Below are 20270 nucleotides of genomic sequence, written 5' to 3' on the forward strand. Positions count from 1 at the left end.
AAATTGAAAGTGAGATAGTGTTATATTGGGGGCCATGTGGGCCCCGTGCACCGCCACTGCTCATAAACCCTGTCTGCCCCCTACTGACGCTCATCTCTCTTTACATACATCCATTCAGCCAGCATCAAGCACCGTATTTATTTGATTAGTTAGTATTTCTTCTTCTTTTCCTGCTTCATTAAGCGCAAATGAAATGCTGATAACATGTGATAATGAATGGTTCTGACTAAGCTTTGGATAAAGGACTTCATAATTTTCTATATTCTTTGTTTAAAGGTTTGTCTGGAATACAGAACTGTCTGGGATGCAAATGGAAAAGTAAGAACTGCGCTAAACAATGGCAACATGATGACGTCACGTCCGTGCGGCTAAGTGACTGCTCATGTGATGAATGGACATCATGTTCATTTTGTAACCAGAGAGTACCTGAGAGACCAGAACAGCAACGACATGGGAAAAGGGAGGAATTTATAAGGTACATTACATCAAGTAACATTATCTTAAAGTGGTTGTCTCACCAAATGCCAATGTCATTTATCATGTAGAGCAAGTTAATACAAGGTACTTACTAATGTGTTGTGCTTGTCTATATTGCATCCTTTGCTGGCTGGATTTATTTTTCCATCACATTATACACTGCTTGTATCCAGGCGTTACGACTAGAGAGGAGCGTATTTCTCAAAAATTCAATTCGGCCGGTTTACTGAATTTTCCCAAAAAATTTGGTTCGCTCTGAGAGCCAGAAGTCATCCCTCTGCCGAATGCTTCCACTGCACAAGCAAGTCAGCATGCATCGGGCTATTTGTGCATGCATCGGGCAAGTAACTCGGAGGGACTCCATCTTCACTGCATACTGACACGATGTGTGTGGGTCCTCTGCCTCATCTTCTTCATCTCCCTGTAGCTCCTCTGGCTGCTCCTGCTCCTCCTCTCCTATCACCTGTGTATAAAAACCACCCATTTCGCTACACATTGCTTGTGCTCCAATGTCCTCCTCCTCCTGTTCAGCCCACACAGGGCTCATGTGGCCGCGAGATGGCAAGATCTAGGCGCCAAGTCACCAGTCCCCTGACCAGCCACATTTACCAGCATCTGTTCCAGGACATGAAGCAGTGGAATGGCGTTGTTCATCCCTGGCGACTGACAAATAACGTGGCCTCCTCAAAGGGCCTGAGCAAACGGCAGGTGTCACACATAAGCTGCCACTCGCTGACATCGAAGTTACACAGAGGAGTACTCCTGTCCGCTTGGATCATCAAGAAATCGTTTATGGCCTCTCTCTGTTCGTATATCCAAAATATGGAGGGTGGAATTCCAACGGGTGAAAACGTTGCATATCAGCCTATGTTGGGGGATGCCGTTCTGCCACTGCAGCTCAAAGAGGGTGTGCTTTGCGGTGTACGACTGGCTGAAGTGCATGCAAAGTTTCCTGGCCATTTTTAGGAGTTTTGCAGATGGGTGGAAGCCTTCAGGAACCGCTTGACAACCAGATGGAACACGTGTGCCATGCAGGGCACATTTTGCTCAGCCTTCCTTGACGCAGCGCAGACACCATGTTCTTCTCGTTGTCGGTCACCATGGTTCCGATTTTGAGTTGTTGCAAAGAAAGCCAGGATTTGATTTCTTGATGAAAAATTACTCCGTGTGACTCCATTCGCTCAGGCAAACAAGGTTTATCCAGGCTGTAAACTCCCCTACTGAACCCTTTTCTGCTTCAATACTGTGGAATGATTCCTCCATATCCTTTCCCTGAACTTCTATACAGCAAATGAAAAGTTTTAAAGACTTTCCTAGCACTGTCCCTAGCGCCTGCTGATGTCTCTCCCTGCACTAAGTACACTTGAAAATGGCTGAATCCAAGATGGCTGAGGCTATTTATAGGGCTGTGACATCACAGGGCTGGCTGCTGATTGGCTGCATGCATGGCATTATGGGTGTTCCCTCGTTCCCAGAGTTCCTTGCTCCATGTCCTAACACGTGCAGCAGTCATTTTAGGAAAAATTTGATTCGTTACCGCAAAGCATGAGGAAATTCGGATTCGGTGCGAATTGAATTTTTCCTGAAATTCGGATCAAATTCCATTTCGTTAAACTTTAATTCGCTCATCTCTAGTTACGACCACCCTGAAATCCAGCAGCGGTAAACGCGCTTGCACGCTATATGAAAAGACGTCAGACTCTTTGGCGGGTGGGACCGTGGGAGTGCGCATAGGCTGGTGCTTTTTCCTATAGTGTGCAAGCACGACCACCACTGCTGGATTGCAGGGTGGTTGTAACCTTGGAAACGAGCAGTGCATAATGTGATGGAAAAATGAATCCAGCCAGCAAAGGATGCAATATGGAGAATCACAATACATTAGTAAGTGCCTTGTATTAACTTTCTCATCATGATAAATGCTATTTGCTGAAGTAAAACAACAACTTATCCATCTGGAAAAATCACCTTAAAAAGGACGTATACAAGACAAGACCGGCACTCACTGGATGCGATCTCTCTCTCTCTTTTTTTGTCACACGAAAAACTGTAACGCGTTTCTGCTCGTAAGGTGAGCCTGTTTGAGAAAGGCTCACCTTACGAGCCGAAACGTGTCACAGTTGTTCGTGTGACAAATAAAAAAAGAGAGAGATATTGCATCCAGTGAGTGCCGGTCTTGTCTTGTATAGCGTACATGGGAGATTGATCCAGGACACGTGCACCACGCCACTGAACAAACGGAGTGCCGACTGCACCATTGTTGCTTAAAAAGGACCTGTCCTCTCTCCTGACTGTTTTACTTCTTGCATTCTCATGCAATAACAATTCTGAGGCATTTTTTCCCCCTCACTTATTGGTACTAGAAGATTATGAATAAATCTGCAACTGGGTATTACCAGTGGGGAGGGTGTTCCTGCCGAGTTCCCCACTGGCAGCACTGACTGGATAGTGTCAGGCTGTGCAGGGACACATTCCCGAATGGTAACACCCAATCACAGGCTAATTAATAAACTTCTAGTAGCAATAATCGAGGAATGGAAAAGATAGAAAAGAAAAGATGCACCAGAATCATCACTGCATGGGAAATAAAACAAAACAGACATGTCAGGATGGTGACAGGTCCTCTTTAAAGATTTTCTCTGGGCATTATGAAAAATACAAGCTTTCTGTGGAAGAAATGAATAATTACCAGTCCGTCACATTGCCGATACTGCCGTCCCCAGGCAGGGAGATCTTCCACTCTGGTGCTGACTAGATGTGTGCACTTCACTTCTTGTTCAGCTGCATAGGGGTAAATGTAGCTCATCAAGAAGAGAAGGGCACACATCCGGTCAGTACCCGAGCACAAGAGCTCATAGTCCGTGCGAGTGCCGCACAGACAATAGCATTGGCAGCGCAGCAGACAGGTAAGTATTAATAAAACCATCTAAAACTGAGTGTGTGATATCAGCCTAAAAAGCAAAAACCAATTACAATGCAACATTCAAACAAAGTTCTTCCATTATCTATACTATATAAAGCAATAAAGGCATACAGTATAATGCTACATCATAAGCTATATGATGGCACCCACCGGAAGCATTCTCTCTTAAATAATACACATCCAATGATAGCAGCCACATTCACACAACAGCGTGTCGGCCGTGCCTGCGATGCGGAGTGCAAACTGCAAACCAAGGGCACTGGCTGAGTGCATTCCGCTTTGCGGTGCGGACCCGTTGGCTTCAAGGGGTCCGCGATCCGCAAGATGCGGCGAAAGATTGAAAGATATTTTTTGCAGCACATGTAAATACACGGAAGCCCTTCTGTGTGCTTTCGGATCCATGCCTCCGCGCTGCAAAAGACAACACATCTTGCAGACCTACTGAGGCCAATGGGTCCGCAAAGCGGAGTGCACATAGCCAGTGTCCGTGTTTTGCGGATCCACAACAGCTTTGCATCTCGCAACACAGACATGGCCGTCACACCTTCATGTGAATGCAGCCTAAAGACTTTGAATGAGCATCACATACTGATGCCAGAATCTGATTGTTCTAGAGATAAGCGGCGCTGCCCCAGCAGAAGAGGTCTGCTGCAGTTTACTTCTGTTTGGATGTTGTGCTCCTTCTTTCTGTAAGAAGAGGTTCATCAGCAGCTGCAGCGTGCATCACACCTCACTGTGCCCCAACTACTGAAGGAGATAAGGTACTGCTGCTGCACAGCTTCCTCAAGAATAAGATAAGAATGATTCTATCGTTTAATACCAAGTAGACAGGAAGCTCCCACATCCTTTTCGAAGTGAAGTTCTGCAGCAGCATATGCACGGGGCAGTACATAATGGCAAAGCAGCTAATAACAGTCTCTCTGTTAGGGCAAGGGTGAGGGGAAAAAAAAAGAAGATCCATCTGACACTTAAGCAACATAAGCAGATCCATAAAGTAGTTCCTTGTTCTTTTCCTTTCTTTTCATTAGCATCTAGAACGGAACGGCAGATACTACATCCCTATTTATAGCAATGCGACGTACCACAACTGGAAGCTGGCAGTCTGAGTGGAATCACAAAAGTCAATACCCATTGAGACAGTAATGGATCCCTCTGGCTCCAGAGAATCTGCAAAATAAAATGTTTTCCCCAAATAAATTTACAAAGGTAAAAGAAAATGAAATAGCAAACACCAGTCAGCATGCACATGCAATAAAAATGCTTGGCTTATCACATTACTGGCTGGGGAGGCTGGCTACACATGAGACCATGCTTCCCTGTCAGAAAAACAAGTATAAATAGGAGCCGCCATTCGGCAAGCGAATATCATGTGTTGACTGGGCGAAATTGGATTTCAGTTAATGTGGCATTTGTTCTTTATTTAAATAGATACAACTATGGTGTCTGGGGGTCTGACATAGGGCGGCCATTTACACAACAGCTAAGAGATGGACTGCCTGCTACTAGGATTTACTAAAAACGCTGCCCGACTAGGACCCATGGTCAAGAGATATGGGAAAACCACACATACACATTCCATTAACTTCTTTCTCAACCTACAGTCATCTCAAACACCCACCATGCACCTTAGATACTCATTCAGCCGCTAGCTATTTCTGCCAGCCAGCACACACATGCACACTCGGCGTTATTGTTGGCGGCATGTGTTCTTTCACCTTTGGTGCCGGGTCTCCCTTGAGAACAAAGGATTGGGCATATTGAAATCTAACTGCCTGATCCTTCTATCCCACATCGGCCGTTATAGGAAAGTTGTGACACTCCCATGGACATTAGGTGGCAAGAGGGTCACACCAACATCGGTGCATTTCTCCAATGTTCACCCCATGTGTATGGCCACCTTTAAAGAGTCCTCCTATTAACCCGAGTCCAAATAACCCCCTTCACCATTGTCAATCATAAGTTCAGAAGCATTTCTGCCTTGTGCTGCAGAACTGAATGCTACAGGATTGGTGGCAATGATTGTGCGGTGTCTGTCAACCCCACCGAAAAGACAACCCGACTACCAGGAATGATCAGTTGATTAGCTGGACTGACAGTAAAGAAGGCTACAGCCAGTTGGCAATAGTCAAACCATGACATCTGCCCTCTCAACTGGCATTAATAATCAGACTTTCTTTCCAGGAGTAAAATATTGATGACGTATTCTCAGGATAGGTCCTCATCATTTGATCGTGGGGGTCCGACTCCCAGCACCCTTGTCGATCTATTTGATTAGGCTGCAGCACTCTTGTGAGTGCTGCAGCCTCTTCCTAGGCCAGTGATGTCACATTCATTGGTTGCGTGGCCTAAGAGCAGCTAAGGGCCATTCAAGTGACTGGATCTGGGCTGCAATACTAAAGCACAGTCGCTATATAATGCATGGGATAGGTCTTTAGCCCCTTGAATGCGGCTCTTACAGGGGCCCCCCCAGCGCCGGCCCGCAATACTAGAGCTGCTAAGTTTTCTAACTGCTAAGCGCAGCTGTGCATGGAGTTATGGAAAGGAGGGGGGCCCCCCCTCCAGCGGCTGCTCTGAGCCCCGCTCTGCCTGCCTCTTTAAGAGACTCGAGCGGTGGCTGTGAGTGAGCGTGCCGCCGCTGCCGCACAGGCAGGCACGTCTTCGCGTCTGTCTGACGTTGCTACAGCTCCGCCCTCCGAGCAGAGAAGAAGAAGGAGCGAGCCGCACCAGCGGCAGCCAGCCACAGCCCAGACTCTGCCAGGGAAGGCCCGCCGCCCACACAAAGAAGAATCTTCTGAGACTGTGACAGGAGGCAGCCAGGTAGGTAGGTTGATTAATTATAACAACTTAGTTACTGGATCCCATTCCCACCATCTCACTCGTCCCAGTAGTGCCAGTCAGTGTACTAACCCGCCCTGGTTCAGTTTTTTGGACTGGAGAAATGTGCATTAGATTGGGGTGGGGTGGGGGGGGGGGGGGGGGGGGCTTGAGTCATGAGAGAGATGTCTGTGCATGTGCTGGCACTGCTGGAGAAATGTGCCATGGGGCCGCCCTGGCTGAGAGTCATGAGAGAGATGTGACAGAACCAGGGCAGCCCCATGGCACATTTCTCCAGCAGTGCCAGCACATGCACAGAAATCTCTCATGACTCCCCCCCCCACCCCCCCAATGCACATTTCTCCAGTCCAAATAGAACCAGGGAGCAGCCTCATGGCACATTTCTCCAGCAGTGCCAGCACATGCACAGACATCTCAGATTCATGAGAGAGATGTCTGTGCATGGGCTGGCACTGGCACTGCTGGAGAAATGTGCCATGGGGCCGCGGCTGCCCTGGTTCTGTTTGGACTGGAGAAATGTGCATTTGGGGGGGGGGGGGGGGGGGGGAGGCTTTATTGTTTTTCGGCCCAGGGCCCCATTTTACCTAGCAAAGCTGGAGAGGGTGTGTACATCTGATATCACCCATATTTCCTCCCACTATTAGGAACCTCCTCCTTCCAAACGTCGGAACGTGCTGCGTCACAACAGGAAGTGACGAGGGTAGTGAAAGTTCCCGGGTAGGGAAAAAATTTGGCTCTTAAAAGAAATTTCAATCGCGGTTTTGTTGATATTTGGCTCAGTTGACTAAAAAGTTTGCCCACCACTGGGATAGGTCATCAAGCTTTGCTGATACATTTCCACACGTAACAAGACCTCCTTCTTTGTTCTCCTCTTGTCTGTTCCTTGCAATTCTCCTTGCAAAATTTCTCATGTGCACTTCCCATACTCACAACCCCAGCACATCAGACTCTCCCCCCACCTCTTCGGGAAATCCTACCACCTGTAACCCCCCCCCCCCCCCCCAACGTGTTTTGTGTTATGTATGTGTATCCCCCCACTGTGTTTTGTGTTATGTATGTGTATCCCCCCACTGTGTTTTGTGTTATGTATGTGTATCCCCCCACTGTGTTTTGTGTTCCCCCCACTGTGTTTTGTGTTATGTATGTGTACCCCACCACTGTTTTTTGTGTTATGTATGTGTACCCCCCCCCTTAGATGTACAGCTCCATGGAATTAATGGAGCTTTCAAATTAATAATACACCCAGAAAACCTCTTTAAATAAATCCTGACGCATCTCAGTTTTAACGCAAGATGGATGTGTTCTATCGTATGTGGATCAGTCTGTCCAGTCGTGGCCATGAGCAGACATTACTGGGTATTGGATCTCCAGTACTAGTTGGTCTAGTACAGTGTTTCCCAACCAGTGTGCCTCCAGCTGTTGCAAAACTACAACTCCCAGCATGCCTGCACAACCAAAGGCTGTGCGGGCATGCTGGGAGTTGTAGTTTTGCAACAGCTGGAGGCACACTGGTTGGGAAACACTGGTCTAGTAGACCCTTTGGATCTTATTTTCTGCACAGTTTATCTCCCTACCAGACTCAAAAGAGAACTTCCATATATCCCCATCCAAGTGCACAGCGCGAGTCTGAAGGGGCCTGTGCAGAGGAAAAACCTTAAAGCAGCACTGAGCTTTAGTATTCCTGCCTTAAGGCTTTTAGTGGTTAGACATAACCTACTTACACCGCATGTTCGCACTGTCAGAACTCTTCTGCCATACGTGATTCATGCTGTCATCTGAATTGGGGCTTTTCGTTTTTAAACTTTAAATATTAGAAGCTCAACTTAGCCCTCTGATTTGGTGAACACATGCATACATGAGAAATTCCAGAATAAAGGGGGTCATTTACGATCAGAAATGTAAGCCTATATTAGACATATTTCCTGTGCAGATTGCGGCACAAATCGGCAACTTTTTCCCCATTTGAGCCAGGTCAAAAAAATTGGGTGTGGCATGGGCCTGTTTTAGGTGTAGAAAATGTAGCAAGTAGGCTGGTTTACATTTAGACTGGCGCTGGATATGCTCAAGTTAGGGTACTTTCACACTTGCGGCAGGACGGATCCGACAGGCTGTTCACCCTGTCGGATTCGTCCTTCCGCTATTTCGCTGTGCCGCCGCTCCGTCCCCATTGACTATAATGGGGACAGGACGGAGATCCGGCGCAGTACGGCAGTTCACCGGACTAAAAAGTTGGACATGCAGGACTTTTAGTCCGGCGGCCTTTCGCCGTGCACTGCCGTGCTGTGCCGGAGCTCCGCCCCCGTCCCCATTATAGTCAATGGGGACTGAGCAGCGGTCCGGCGGCACGGCAAAATAGCGGAAGGACGGATCTTACAGAGTGAACAGTCTGTCGGATCCATCCTGCCGCAAGTGTGAAAGTAGCCTTATGTAGGGGCCGGCACCTCTTCATAACTTCGGTAGATCCACTGCCAGCACAGGGGCTTAAGACCGGGGTCTAAAACGCCAGTCTTAATTAATGACCCCCAACATTTTAAAAAAACTGAAAAAAAGTTAGGATTCACATGACTGAATAGTCGTGGAAATCTGACTGAAATCAGCAGTCCCGTTCTCATACACGGCAGATTACTAAAGGTGTCTCAGAAAAAAACTGACCAAGTCGAACACACTAATTTCAGGCGGAAAATACAAAAAGATTAGCCCAGTTGAAGGACAGTGGGGCCAATTCTTTTGCGGGTCAATCACGGCCTTGGATTTCAGCTGTGGAAAAAAATGGTTGGATTCCAAATTTTCCACATCAACACAGCCTTCAACTCAAGGGCTTTTTTTTTCCCTCTTACCTGGAAATGCTCCTTAGGGTCCATTCACGCGTCCGTATGCGTTTTGCGGATCCGCAAACTGCAGACTCACAAAACACGGACACTGGCAATGTGCGTTCCGCATTTTGCGGACCGCACATCGCTGGCACTCATAGAAAATGCCTTTTCTTGTCCGGACAAGATTAGGACATGATCTATTTTTTTGCGGAACGGAAGTGCGGATCTGTAAGTGTTTCCATGTGCCCATTAGGCCATTTGGTTGGGAACCCTCCTTATAAGACAGTCTGGAGAGCCAGTAGATATAATCAGCACTGTAGATACAAGTGACTGGATGCAGCCTACCCCAGTGACATCAGCTACCACAAAGCCGATGTCACTGGGGGATCAGGGATCACAAATATCAGGGAGGGCCGAGGGTGCCCACAAGGTGCCACTGTGCGAAGACTGGTACTATAAATAATATAGGATAGATCTGGGAGTCATTTCTAGAACACGCTCACTATCCTACACCCAACCTCTATTCAGGTCAACAGAACGGAGAGGGACCGAAAGGTACGGGAAGCAATAATCAATTCACCATACCACAGAGATGTACAGAATTCTGAAAATATCTTCTTCTGCTTCCTTCAATTCCTTCTTAACGCGGTAATGGACCATTAAAAGGACAGTCAAATATACAGCAGCTATCAGTCTAATTTGCCATGAACATATAAGACATTAATGAAACAGCGGTCTTCCTATTATCCTTTATGTCTTCACCGACAGGAGCACAGAGTTCCTTCATTCATGACAGGACCAGTCATATGAAATATGTGAAGCTGCAATTCTTGTGGATATTGCGCAGGATGAATCATCCGAGTAATATACCAGCGCTGTCATTTCCTTTAATTAGCCCCTAATAAAACTCACTGCATCTCAAGGCCTTCTTAACATGATCATTAGCTGTTCTTTTCCACATCAGTATGTAATAGTGATCACATTAATACACAGCGCATATACAAAGCATCTAATAAAGATACCGCCAATCGATAATACCCGGACAGAGCAAATATAAGTATTTGTGTCACTTAATGGCCCCAAATCGTATGAAAACGTTTTTGTTTTTTTTGGGAATCATGTGAGAAATGATGATATATTATGCCAGCAGTGGACATCACCATACAATGACATTATGTATTACATCGCTCATATAGGTAATGTGAAGCACCAGTTTTAATTCAAAAGGCATTGTCCACTCTAGACAATACCCTTTTGTAAAAAGGGTATGGTAAAATAAGCTCCTCACATAAGCTATCCCGCTGTTGGGATCCCCGACATCAAGTTGCGGTGGAACCCAACACCAAGTGTGTGGTTTAACTGCAGCGCAGCCACAGGTCAACTGAAGCATTACACAGTTTGCACTGAAATCAATGGGCTGTCTGTGGAATGCATGGATGTGTTGAGTCCCAAACAGTGAGATGCAGGGGTAGGATTTAAATTTTTAACAGGTTCCCTAATAAACAGCAGACACACGGCATCACATGATTACATATACATACACCATATATATGCAACACACATACACATAAATACACCATATACATGGTACACATACATAAATACACCATATATACGCTACACACATATACCACCCAACTAAGGAGCTACACTATCAGCGGTGCGCAAAGCAATGGAACCGAACCTCTCCAGCAGCCCTGCCGGGGCCAGAGCACAACATCGGGACTCAGTCCGTAACACTGTTCTCCGATCCAGTTGTAATTTTAACAACCGGATCTAGAGAACTGGCTGAATCCCATGCCTGGTGCGATGTGGGTTTTAGATGTGTGTTCTGAAAGGGGACTGACCTCTTTAACTGAACGCTTTTGACTAATTTGAGAAAACTGGAAAGGGAATCTGTCACCAGCGACCTCCCTATCCCACTGTCTGCAGACACATAGCTGTAATTCACCTGATTAAAATGCTGTTTTTCTTTTGTTCATCTGAGGTTCCGTTCCAGAGTTAAAGGGGTTCTGCAGTTTGTTTAAACTGATGATCTATCCTCTGGATAGATCATCAGCATCTGATCGGCGGGGTTCAGACACCCGGGACCCCCGCCGATCAGCTGTTTGAGAAGGCAGTAGCGCCGCGGCCTTCTCGCTGTTTACCGCAGGCCCAGTGATGTAACAACTAGTATCACTGGCCTGGGCGGGGATAATCTCTGTTCACTTAAATGGAGTTTAGCCCCGCCCAGGCCATTGATACTAATCGTGACGTCACTGGGCCTGCGGTAAACAGTGAGAAGGCCGCGGCGCTACTGCCTTCTCAAACAGCTGATCGGCGGGGGTCCCGGGTGTCGGACCCCTGCTGATGATCTATCCAGAGGATAGATCATCAGTTTAAACACTGCAGAACCCCTTTAATATACTTTTTCTTAATATGCAAATTAGGCTATTGGTGCAACAAGGGCATCACCATTGCTCTTGTTGCACCAAAGCTCCTCTCATTTCTATGTCTTGCCCCTCCGTCGCTGCTTGGCCTTGTCAATCAAAGCAGTCAGGGAGGGACTGCCCACCTAAAGAAGCGTAGCTTGGGTTGAACAGGAGCTATTGTGACGCCTTTGTTGCACCAATGGCCTAATTTGCATATTAAGCAAAAGTATCAAATCAGTAATGGAGACTCGGATCAACCAAAAAACTGGATTGTAAATCAGGTGAACCACAGCTAAGTGTCTACAAAAATTAAAGCCAGAGTGATTTTAAAGGATTATTCTAGCTGGTCACATCTATTACCTATTCAAAGGATACCTGTGGTTATGAATGATGATGACCCCTAACCAAGAGACAGGAAGGCTCTCCAGTCATATTAAACACTTCATGACCAAGCAAGCCTTCTCCAGTACAATGGAAGAAGGAGGAATGAAAAACCTAAATATATACTCTCTTTAAAAAAAAAAAGAGGTGTTCCAACTAGTAGTCAAACTTCACATGGTGCAATTCAATATTTCTCACCTACTGGGCTGAACAAATGCATCTTCAGATCAGATTTCTGTTCTTCTATGTGAATGTCTTCTATTTCTTTGTCACTGGAATTGTTAAAAGCAATTTGCACAGAGACCATTTGAGCTCCAAAAATACACGGATGTCGTGGGAAGTGGTATTGGGCTGCCAGACCCTTGCCACTCATTCGATGGAGAAGTTCATGGGTCTTTGAAGGGACAAAAGATGGCAAGTACACCTATCAGTAAAGAAGAGACACAGTTTGTATTAAAAAGGCAAATACAGGTCAAGCATAGAGTGATAACATCCAGCAATAAAGGCATTTAGGAACCAATCAACCGAACACCCACAACTGCAGAAACATTGTTTAGTCAAAAAAGCAGTGCCCTCAATTTGCTGCTTCTACCGCACAATGTCTTCCTCAAGGCACCCTGCACACACATTACTGACCATTTTCTTCCCCCATTTTAGTCTGGATGATTTGTAGTGCAGTCCTGTAATGCATGACATGCCTTGGGGAGAGGGACCAAAACAAGCCTATGCACCATGGAGATGCAGGAAATCCTACGGCAGACAGAAAACTGTTTTTGTGTGGTAGTCACTAAGATAGGAAGCCATGTAATTGTTCACACCCTATGTTCACATATATTGGATTTAACATGGACTTCAGTGTGGATTCTGTGCTTAAATCAGCATCAAATCTGATAATCCACATCCCATGCATTCAAAATCCACAGCAGAAAGTAGTGGCATGTTACTTATTTTGGAGAGATTTTGCACAGATAATCCAGGGATTCGCCTCGCTGAATGATAATGGAACTAACCAGTTCCAAACAATCAAACTCTAAATCAGGAAATATGCAGAAGCAGCCACCGATAGTGAAGCACCGCCGCAGAGTTAAATGCCCGCAATACTTTCATTGTACTTACAAGATAAAAGCATCATTGAAAATACAATACAACATATCAACATGAAGGGTCGCCCAACTCTGGTTTCACAATAGCTTCTTCCAGGGCTGAGTTTCACAGTAACTTTTTCCACGATGGGAAGAAACCGGAAAGAAGCTATTGAGAACCTATTGTGATGTTCACTTTAACTTGTAAGTACAATAAAATCACTGCATGAATTTAGCTCTGCTTCACTATTGGTGGCTGTTTCTGCATCTTTCCTGATCTAGACTTTGGTTGTTTTTAGCTGCTGGTGATAAGCCATTAAACGAGGAGTTTGTCACTTCGAGTGTTGACCCCAGAGGAATGAAAAAAAAATTGTGACTCTCTTAGGTTTTAAAATTGAGTAAGCAGTGCACACCTTTCATATATGTATGTATATGTCATATTCTAGGTTCTTCAAAGTAGCCACCTTTTGCTTTGATTACTGCTTTGCACACTCTTGGCATTCTCATGTTGAGCTTCAAGAGGTAGTCACCTGAAATGGTTTTCACTTCACAGGTGTGCCATGTCAGGTTTAATAAGTGGGATTTCTTGCCTTATAAATGGGGTTGGGAACATCAGTTGAGTTGTGGAGAAGTCAGGTGGATACACAGTTGATAGTCCTACTGAATAGACTGTTAGTATTTGTATTATGGCAAGAAAAAAGCAGCTAAGTAAAGAAAAACGAGTGGCCATCATTACTTTAAGAAATGGAGGTCAGTCAGTCCGAAAAATTGGGAAAACTTTGAAAGTGTCCCCAAGTGCAGTCACAAAAACCATCAAGCGCTACAAAGAAACTGTCTCACAAGTGGACCACCTCAGGAAAGGAAGAACAAGAGTCAACTCTGCTGCGGAGGATAAGTTTTAACAGGACAATGACCCCAAACACACCTCCAGGCTGTGCAAGAGCTATTTGACCATAAAGGAGAGTGATGGGGTGCTGCGCCAGATGACCTGGCCTCCACAGTCACCGGACCTGAACCCAATCAAGATGGTTTGGGGTGAGCTGGACCGCAGAGTGAAGGCAAAAGGGCCAACAAGTGCTAAGCATCTCTGGGAACTCCTTCAAGACTGTTGGAAGACCATTTCAGGTGACTACCTCTTGAAGCTTATCAAGAGAATGCCAAGAGTGTGCAAAGCAGTAATCAAAGCAAAAGGTGGCTACTTTGAAGAACCTAGAATATGACATATTTTCAGTTGTTTCACACTTTTTTGTTATGTATATAATTCCACATGTGTTAATTCATAGTTTTGATGCCTTCAGTGTGAATCTACAATTTTCATAGTCATGAAAATAAAGAAAACTCTTTGAATGAGAAGGTGTGTCCAAACTTTTGGTCTGTACTGTATATCTATCTATCTATTAGCAGAAGGACCCGGCTTCGCATGGGTATATTTCATCTATTTAATTTAATGTTTGTGTGTGTCGTTAAAAGATCTACAGTATCCCTTCATACCATGACCTCCACAGCCCCTAACCCTTAACACTGACCCCCCCCCCCCCCCAGTGCCTCACCTCCTTAAAATGGGACTTCCCTAGCAGCCCACCCCCTTAACTTTGACCTTCACAGCAGCCTGCCCCTCTCACAGGGAGTTCCACAGCACCCCAACCCCTCGATAGTGACCTCCACAGGGGCCCGCCCCTTTAACAGTGACCTCTACAGCACCCCACCCCTTAACAGAGACCGCGAAAGGGGACAGTCCCTCTAACTGTGACCTCCACCATTCCCTGCCCCCTTAACAGAGACCTCCACGGAACCTGCCCCTTTAACAGTGACCTCACAGTACCCTGCTGCCTTAACAGTGACCTCCACAGCAGCTGCCCCTTTAATAGTGGCCTCCACAGTGCCCGCCCCTTTAACAGTGACCTCCGCAGCGGCTTGACAACTGTCCAATTGAATTCCTTTTCTTACGGGGCATTATTGTCTTTAATTGATAGTATATAAAACCCCATAGAATTAGTATACACTTTAGGTCATGTGCGTTACATCAGCCTCTACAACAACGTTGGATAAGCGTCGCAATCAAAATTATATTAACTCACACATGAACTGTCTTTTACCTTTGTTGCCGATAGCAACCTATCAGAGCTCATATTAATGACCTGTAGCAAAACAGAGGTGAGCTGTGATTGGTTGCTATATGTAACCTGATGAATAACCAGGCTAACTGCAACAACAGCCAATGGCTCCTGGAGTTTGGTGGTTATTTTTTGGCAAATAATTGGAAAGCGCGGGGTGAAAATTTCCACTCAAAACACAGTCTATGATGTTCCCCGAGTCGCAGGAGGCGGCTGTGCAAAACTTCGTGATTGTAAATGCGACAGTGCGGATTTCTTTAGCAGACATACATGCATACACTCAACTTTATATTATACATATATATATATATATATACACACACACATACACATTTTGTGTGTGTGTGTGTGTGTGTGTGTATATACACACATATATATATATATATACATACATATATATATATATATATATATATACATATTACCATCTAGGAATGAAATGTTTTAGAATTGTGTAAAGTAATTAACACGGAAGAGGACAGTATACTGCTACAGATGGATCTAGATAGATTGGAGGCTTGGGCTGACAAATGTAAGGTTATGCACATGGGAAGGATTAATGCAAGTCACCCGTACATATTAAATGGTAAAACACTGGTTAACACTGACATGGAAAAGGACCTAGGAATTTTGGTAAACCGCAAACTAAGCTGTAGAAACCAGTGTCAGGCAGCTGCTGCCAAGGCCAATAAGATAATGGGTAGAGTTGTTGTGATACCAAATTTTTGATTCGGTTTCGATACCATGAAAAAGTATTGCGATACTCGATACCATTCGATACCACGCGGAAAAAAATAAACCAAAAAAGCCACGTGCATTCCGCATTTTTAAAAATGGCGAATCGCGCAGTTTTTATTAATTTTTTTCTGTTCCGGCGTTCACCACCTAGATTTTTTTTTATATTTTAATAGTTTGGACTTTTCTGACGTGGTGATATGTAATATGTTTATTATTTATATATTTTATATATGTGAAATTGGGAAAAGGGGGTGATTTATACTTCATATTTTGGTGGGGGTTTTTTTTTACACTTTTTATTTAATAACTATTTCCCCCTTAGGCTACTTTCACCCTAGCGTTCGGGTGTCCGCTTGTGAGTTCCGTTTGAAGGGGCTCACAAGCGGTCCCGAACGCATCCGTCCAGCCCTAATGCATTCTGAGTGGATGCGGATCCGCTCCGAATGCATCAGTCTGGCAGCGTTCAGCCTCCGCTCCGCAGGCGGACACCCGAACGCTGCTTGCAGCGTTCGGGTGTCCGCCTGGCCGTGCGGAGGCAAGCGGATCCGTCCAGACTTACAATGGAAGTCAATGGGGACGGATCCGTTTGAAGATGACACAATATGGCTCAATCTTCAAACGGATCCGTCCCCCATTGACTTTCAATGTAAAAGTCTGGACGGATCCGTTCAGGCTACTTTCACAGTTAGAATTTAATGCAGACTGATCCATTCTGAACGGATCCACCGTCTGCATTATATGAGCGGATCCGTCTCAGACGGATCCGCTCTGAACGCAAGTGTGAAAGTAGCCTTAGGGGCGAGAACCTGGGATCTTTCATCCCTTGTCCTATTCAGCTCTATCAGGGTGAATAGGACTTCACACTGTCCCTGCTGCTCTGTGCCTTGTGCACACAGCATCAGGGATGTTACCATGGCAACCAGGGCTTCTGTAGCGTCCTGGCTGCCATGGTAACTGATCGGAGCCCCAGGCTTACACAGCTGGGGCTCCGATCAGAAGCTGCCACTGCACCACCAATGAGGGGGAGGGGAGAGGTCCCTGTGGCCACTGCCACCAATGATTTTAATACTGGGGGGGTTGAGAGGGGCTGGCGCACTGTGCCACCAATGATTTTAATGGGATGGGGGGTTGAGGGGGGGCACACTGCACCACCAATGATAAATTACCCCTTTATACAGGAGGCTGGTACTGGCAGATCAGCAGTTAACCTGAGGGGTTAACTGCCGCTGATCGCAGCTCCCTGTCAGCGGCAGGGTGCCGGCAATGCGATTCTGCTGCCGGCACCCGCCTCCTGTATTGTGTTAAAGACTGACTTTCACTATCAGGCCACACAGAGCGGCGCCCAGCGATGTCTCAGCACTCACATTAGTCCTGGGCGCCGCTCCGTTCGCCCGCAGTGCTCCATTACTGTCTCCTCTCCTGCTCCGAGTCCACATGCTGCTGATTACTATCGGAGCGATGGGAGGAGACATCAGCTCCACTAGTGGGCGTTCCTTCTTCCTGGCTGTAGCGCTGTCCAATCGCAGCGCAGGGAGAAGGAACGCCCACTAGTGAAGCTGATGTCTCCTCTCATCGCTCCGATAGTAATCAGCAGCATGTGGAGCAGAAGAGGAGACACTGCGGGCGAACGGAGCGGCGCCCAGGACTAATGGTGAGTGCTGAGACATCGCTGGGCACCGCTCTGTGGGAAATGGGAATAGTCCTATCATTGGTGGCTCAGTGCGCCCGCCCCTCCTCCGCCCCTCTCTCCTCATTGGTGGCGCAGTGCGCCCGCCCCTCCCCCCCACCTTTTCTCATTGGTGGCAACGGCAGCAGCACAGGGAGAGGGAGGACAGCTTCCTTCTCCCCGTGCTGCTGAGAGAACATGAGCGCGCCGATAGCAGCGCGCTCATGTTCAGAGATACTAGACTGCGCAGAAGCGCAGCCCAGTATTGAAAAAACGGAAATCCCGGTATTGTATCGATACCGGGACAAAAGTATTGATTGGGTATCGAAATTTCGATACCCGCAACAACCCTAATAATGGGTTGCCTCAAAATGGGCATAGATGCCCGTGATGAGAACATAGTCCTACCAATTTAGAAATCACTAGTCAGACCACACATGGAGTACTGTGTACAGTTCTGGGCTCCTGTGAACAAGGGAGACATAGCAGAGCTGGAGAGGGTTCAGAGGAGGGCAGGTAAAGTAATAGCTGGAATAGGGGGACTACAGTATCCTGAAAGATTATCAAAATTGGGGTTATTTACTTTAGAAAAAAGACACCTGAGGGGAGATCTAATAACTATGTATACATATATCAGGGGTCAGTACAGAGATCTCTCCCATCATCTATTTATCCCCAGGACTGTGACGAGGGGACATCCTCTGCGTCTGGAGGAAAGAAGGTTTGAACACAAACAGTAAGTGCAGTGAGACTATAGAACTCTCTGTCTGCCTGAGGAGGTGAGTACAATAAAGGAATTCAAGAGGGGCCTGGATGTATTTCTGGAGTGTAATAATATTACAGGCTATAGATACTAGAGAGGGATCATTAGACGCATCCCCCCCCCCCCCCCAAAAAAAAAGTGGGGGGGAAATGCCCCTGCGTCTTTTGGGGCGAATACTAATGAGCACTTCCATTATGGAAGTGCTCATTAGTACCGGAGGACCGGGAAGCGGTGAAGGATTTGTACTCACCGCTTCCTGGTCTTCTGCTGTCTGCTGTGAAGGCTGCGCACAGCGTGACTGCACTCTGTGATCTCATGCTGTGCACAGCCTTTACAGCACAGCTGAAAGACAGAGCGCGCTAGAGGAGAGAAGCGTCGTCATCCAGGAGCAGGAGAGGTAAGTGGTTTATTTATTTTATTAAACATGAGGCACTGGGAGCAATATGAGAGGCAATGGGGGCCAATATGAGAGGCAATAAGGGCCAATATGAGAGGCAATAAGGGCCAATATGAGAGGCAATAGGGGCCAATATGAGAGGCAATGGGGGCAATATGAGAGGCAATGGGGAGCTACAGAGGGCTGATATGAGGCAATAGGGGCTGCTGGGGGCCAATATGAGAGGCAGTGGGGGCTGATATGAGGTCTGATTGAGGTTTGATGTCTGATTGAGGGTCATTCACATTACTTGCTGGGGTCTTATTAACATTGGGGGTCTGATTGGGGCTGTTAGCTGAGGTCTAATGGAAAATATTTTTTTCTTATTGTCCTACTCTAAAACCTAGGTGTGTCTTATTGGCCGGTGCGTCTTATAAGGCGACAAATACGTTTCGTTACTTTGTTTATATTTTCTATGCATAGCTTTTATACAAATCTGTACAAAGCAATGGTCTGCGGGACCTGGGTTGACTTTTTTTGCTGGCTTTATTATTTTCAAATAAAAAAACAAAACAAAAAACAAGTAGTGTGTCTTCTTTCTTTTTGTTTTGTTTCCAACCACAGCGACCGATAAGGGCATACAAAATATTTATGTGTGTGTGTTGAGCCCTTATGCAAAGAAAAAGGCTGTGATGACAGCAGCAACATACATAAGACCTGAGAAGCTCAAACATAGTATTCTGCATACACAGAGGGAAGAAGGAGTAGAGTTAAAGTGATTACACTCAGCCACTTTACCTCTAATAGAAGACACGGAAGGAAAGAAACTTTAGAGCCATCAGAAAAATCCAAGCGCGGAACTTATGCAGCATATTTGTAAATGATAAGTCACACCTTTGGATGGTTTGCGAAAATAACCAATCAATTCTGTAGACACGACGCTATTTCTAAAGGAAATCTATGTGATTCCTGATGCCTGCAGATACACAGCAGCAAAGCACACATATTTTATCAGTTTATTACGGTAAGCAAATAAGCGTGGAATGAGAGGGCACATAACTGTCTACTTAGCGCTTACTGAAACATTTATAAGAGCTGTTATCTCCCTAATAACAGACAGACAGCGTGCAATTTTAAAGAGGAGAAAAGCTTCATATTTTTTAACACTTCACTAAAAAGTAACTGAAGAGTGTAAAATGAAAAATACTCTGTGCCGTTAGCTGGTAATGGACCATATTATCAACTCGAGTTAGATTTATAGGATACAAACTAGTCGCTAATAGTTATTTTATGACATAGCATGTCTGCTTTTTTAAGGTTATTAAGATTAAAAATCGAGAAACTTTCTAGAACGGAAAGAAATTAATTCTAATTTGTAATAGAGAAAATAAAATAAAAAAAATGCTAAATAGTTGCTTCAGGTGAAAGCTTAGGAAGGAAAAACAAGAGCTTTGCGGAAGAGAAATCTTAGTAGAGGCCCACAAAGACTTGGGGTTCATTCAGATGGCCGTATGCTGCCCGCAAAAATGCGGATCGTTTTTTTTTGCTGGTTAGATGCAGACCTATTCACTCTATGGGGCCCTTTTCTTCCGTTCTATGGCTCTGCTAAACAAATAAAACATGTCCTATCAGGACGAGGCCCCATTGAAGTCTATGGGTCTACAAAAATAAGGACTGCAATCCGTTTTTTTGCT

The 20270-nt window shown here is 45.8% G+C and overlaps 1 protein-coding gene across 2 annotated transcripts in view; it reads right to left on the reverse strand.

The window, feature by feature from the left end:
* AP3B1 (adaptor related protein complex 3 subunit beta 1) overlaps window positions 1-20270 on the reverse strand; it is a 316263-nt gene that overhangs the window by 53222 nt on the left and 242771 nt on the right. For both annotated transcript variants that reach the window (XM_044276105.1, XM_044276102.1), the window contains exons 23-24: window positions 12036-12261; window positions 4480-4564 (exon numbers count right to left, since the gene is read on the reverse strand). In XM_044276105.1, coding sequence (XP_044132040.1) covers window positions 4480-4564; window positions 12036-12261 — 311 coding nt within the window. The remainder of the gene's footprint in view (window positions 1-4479; window positions 4565-12035; window positions 12262-20270) is intronic.

Source organism: Bufo gargarizans, chromosome 1 (genome assembly GCF_014858855.1).
Source record: "Bufo gargarizans isolate SCDJY-AF-19 chromosome 1, ASM1485885v1, whole genome shotgun sequence".
NCBI lineage: Eukaryota > Metazoa > Chordata > Amphibia > Anura > Bufonidae > Bufo > Bufo gargarizans.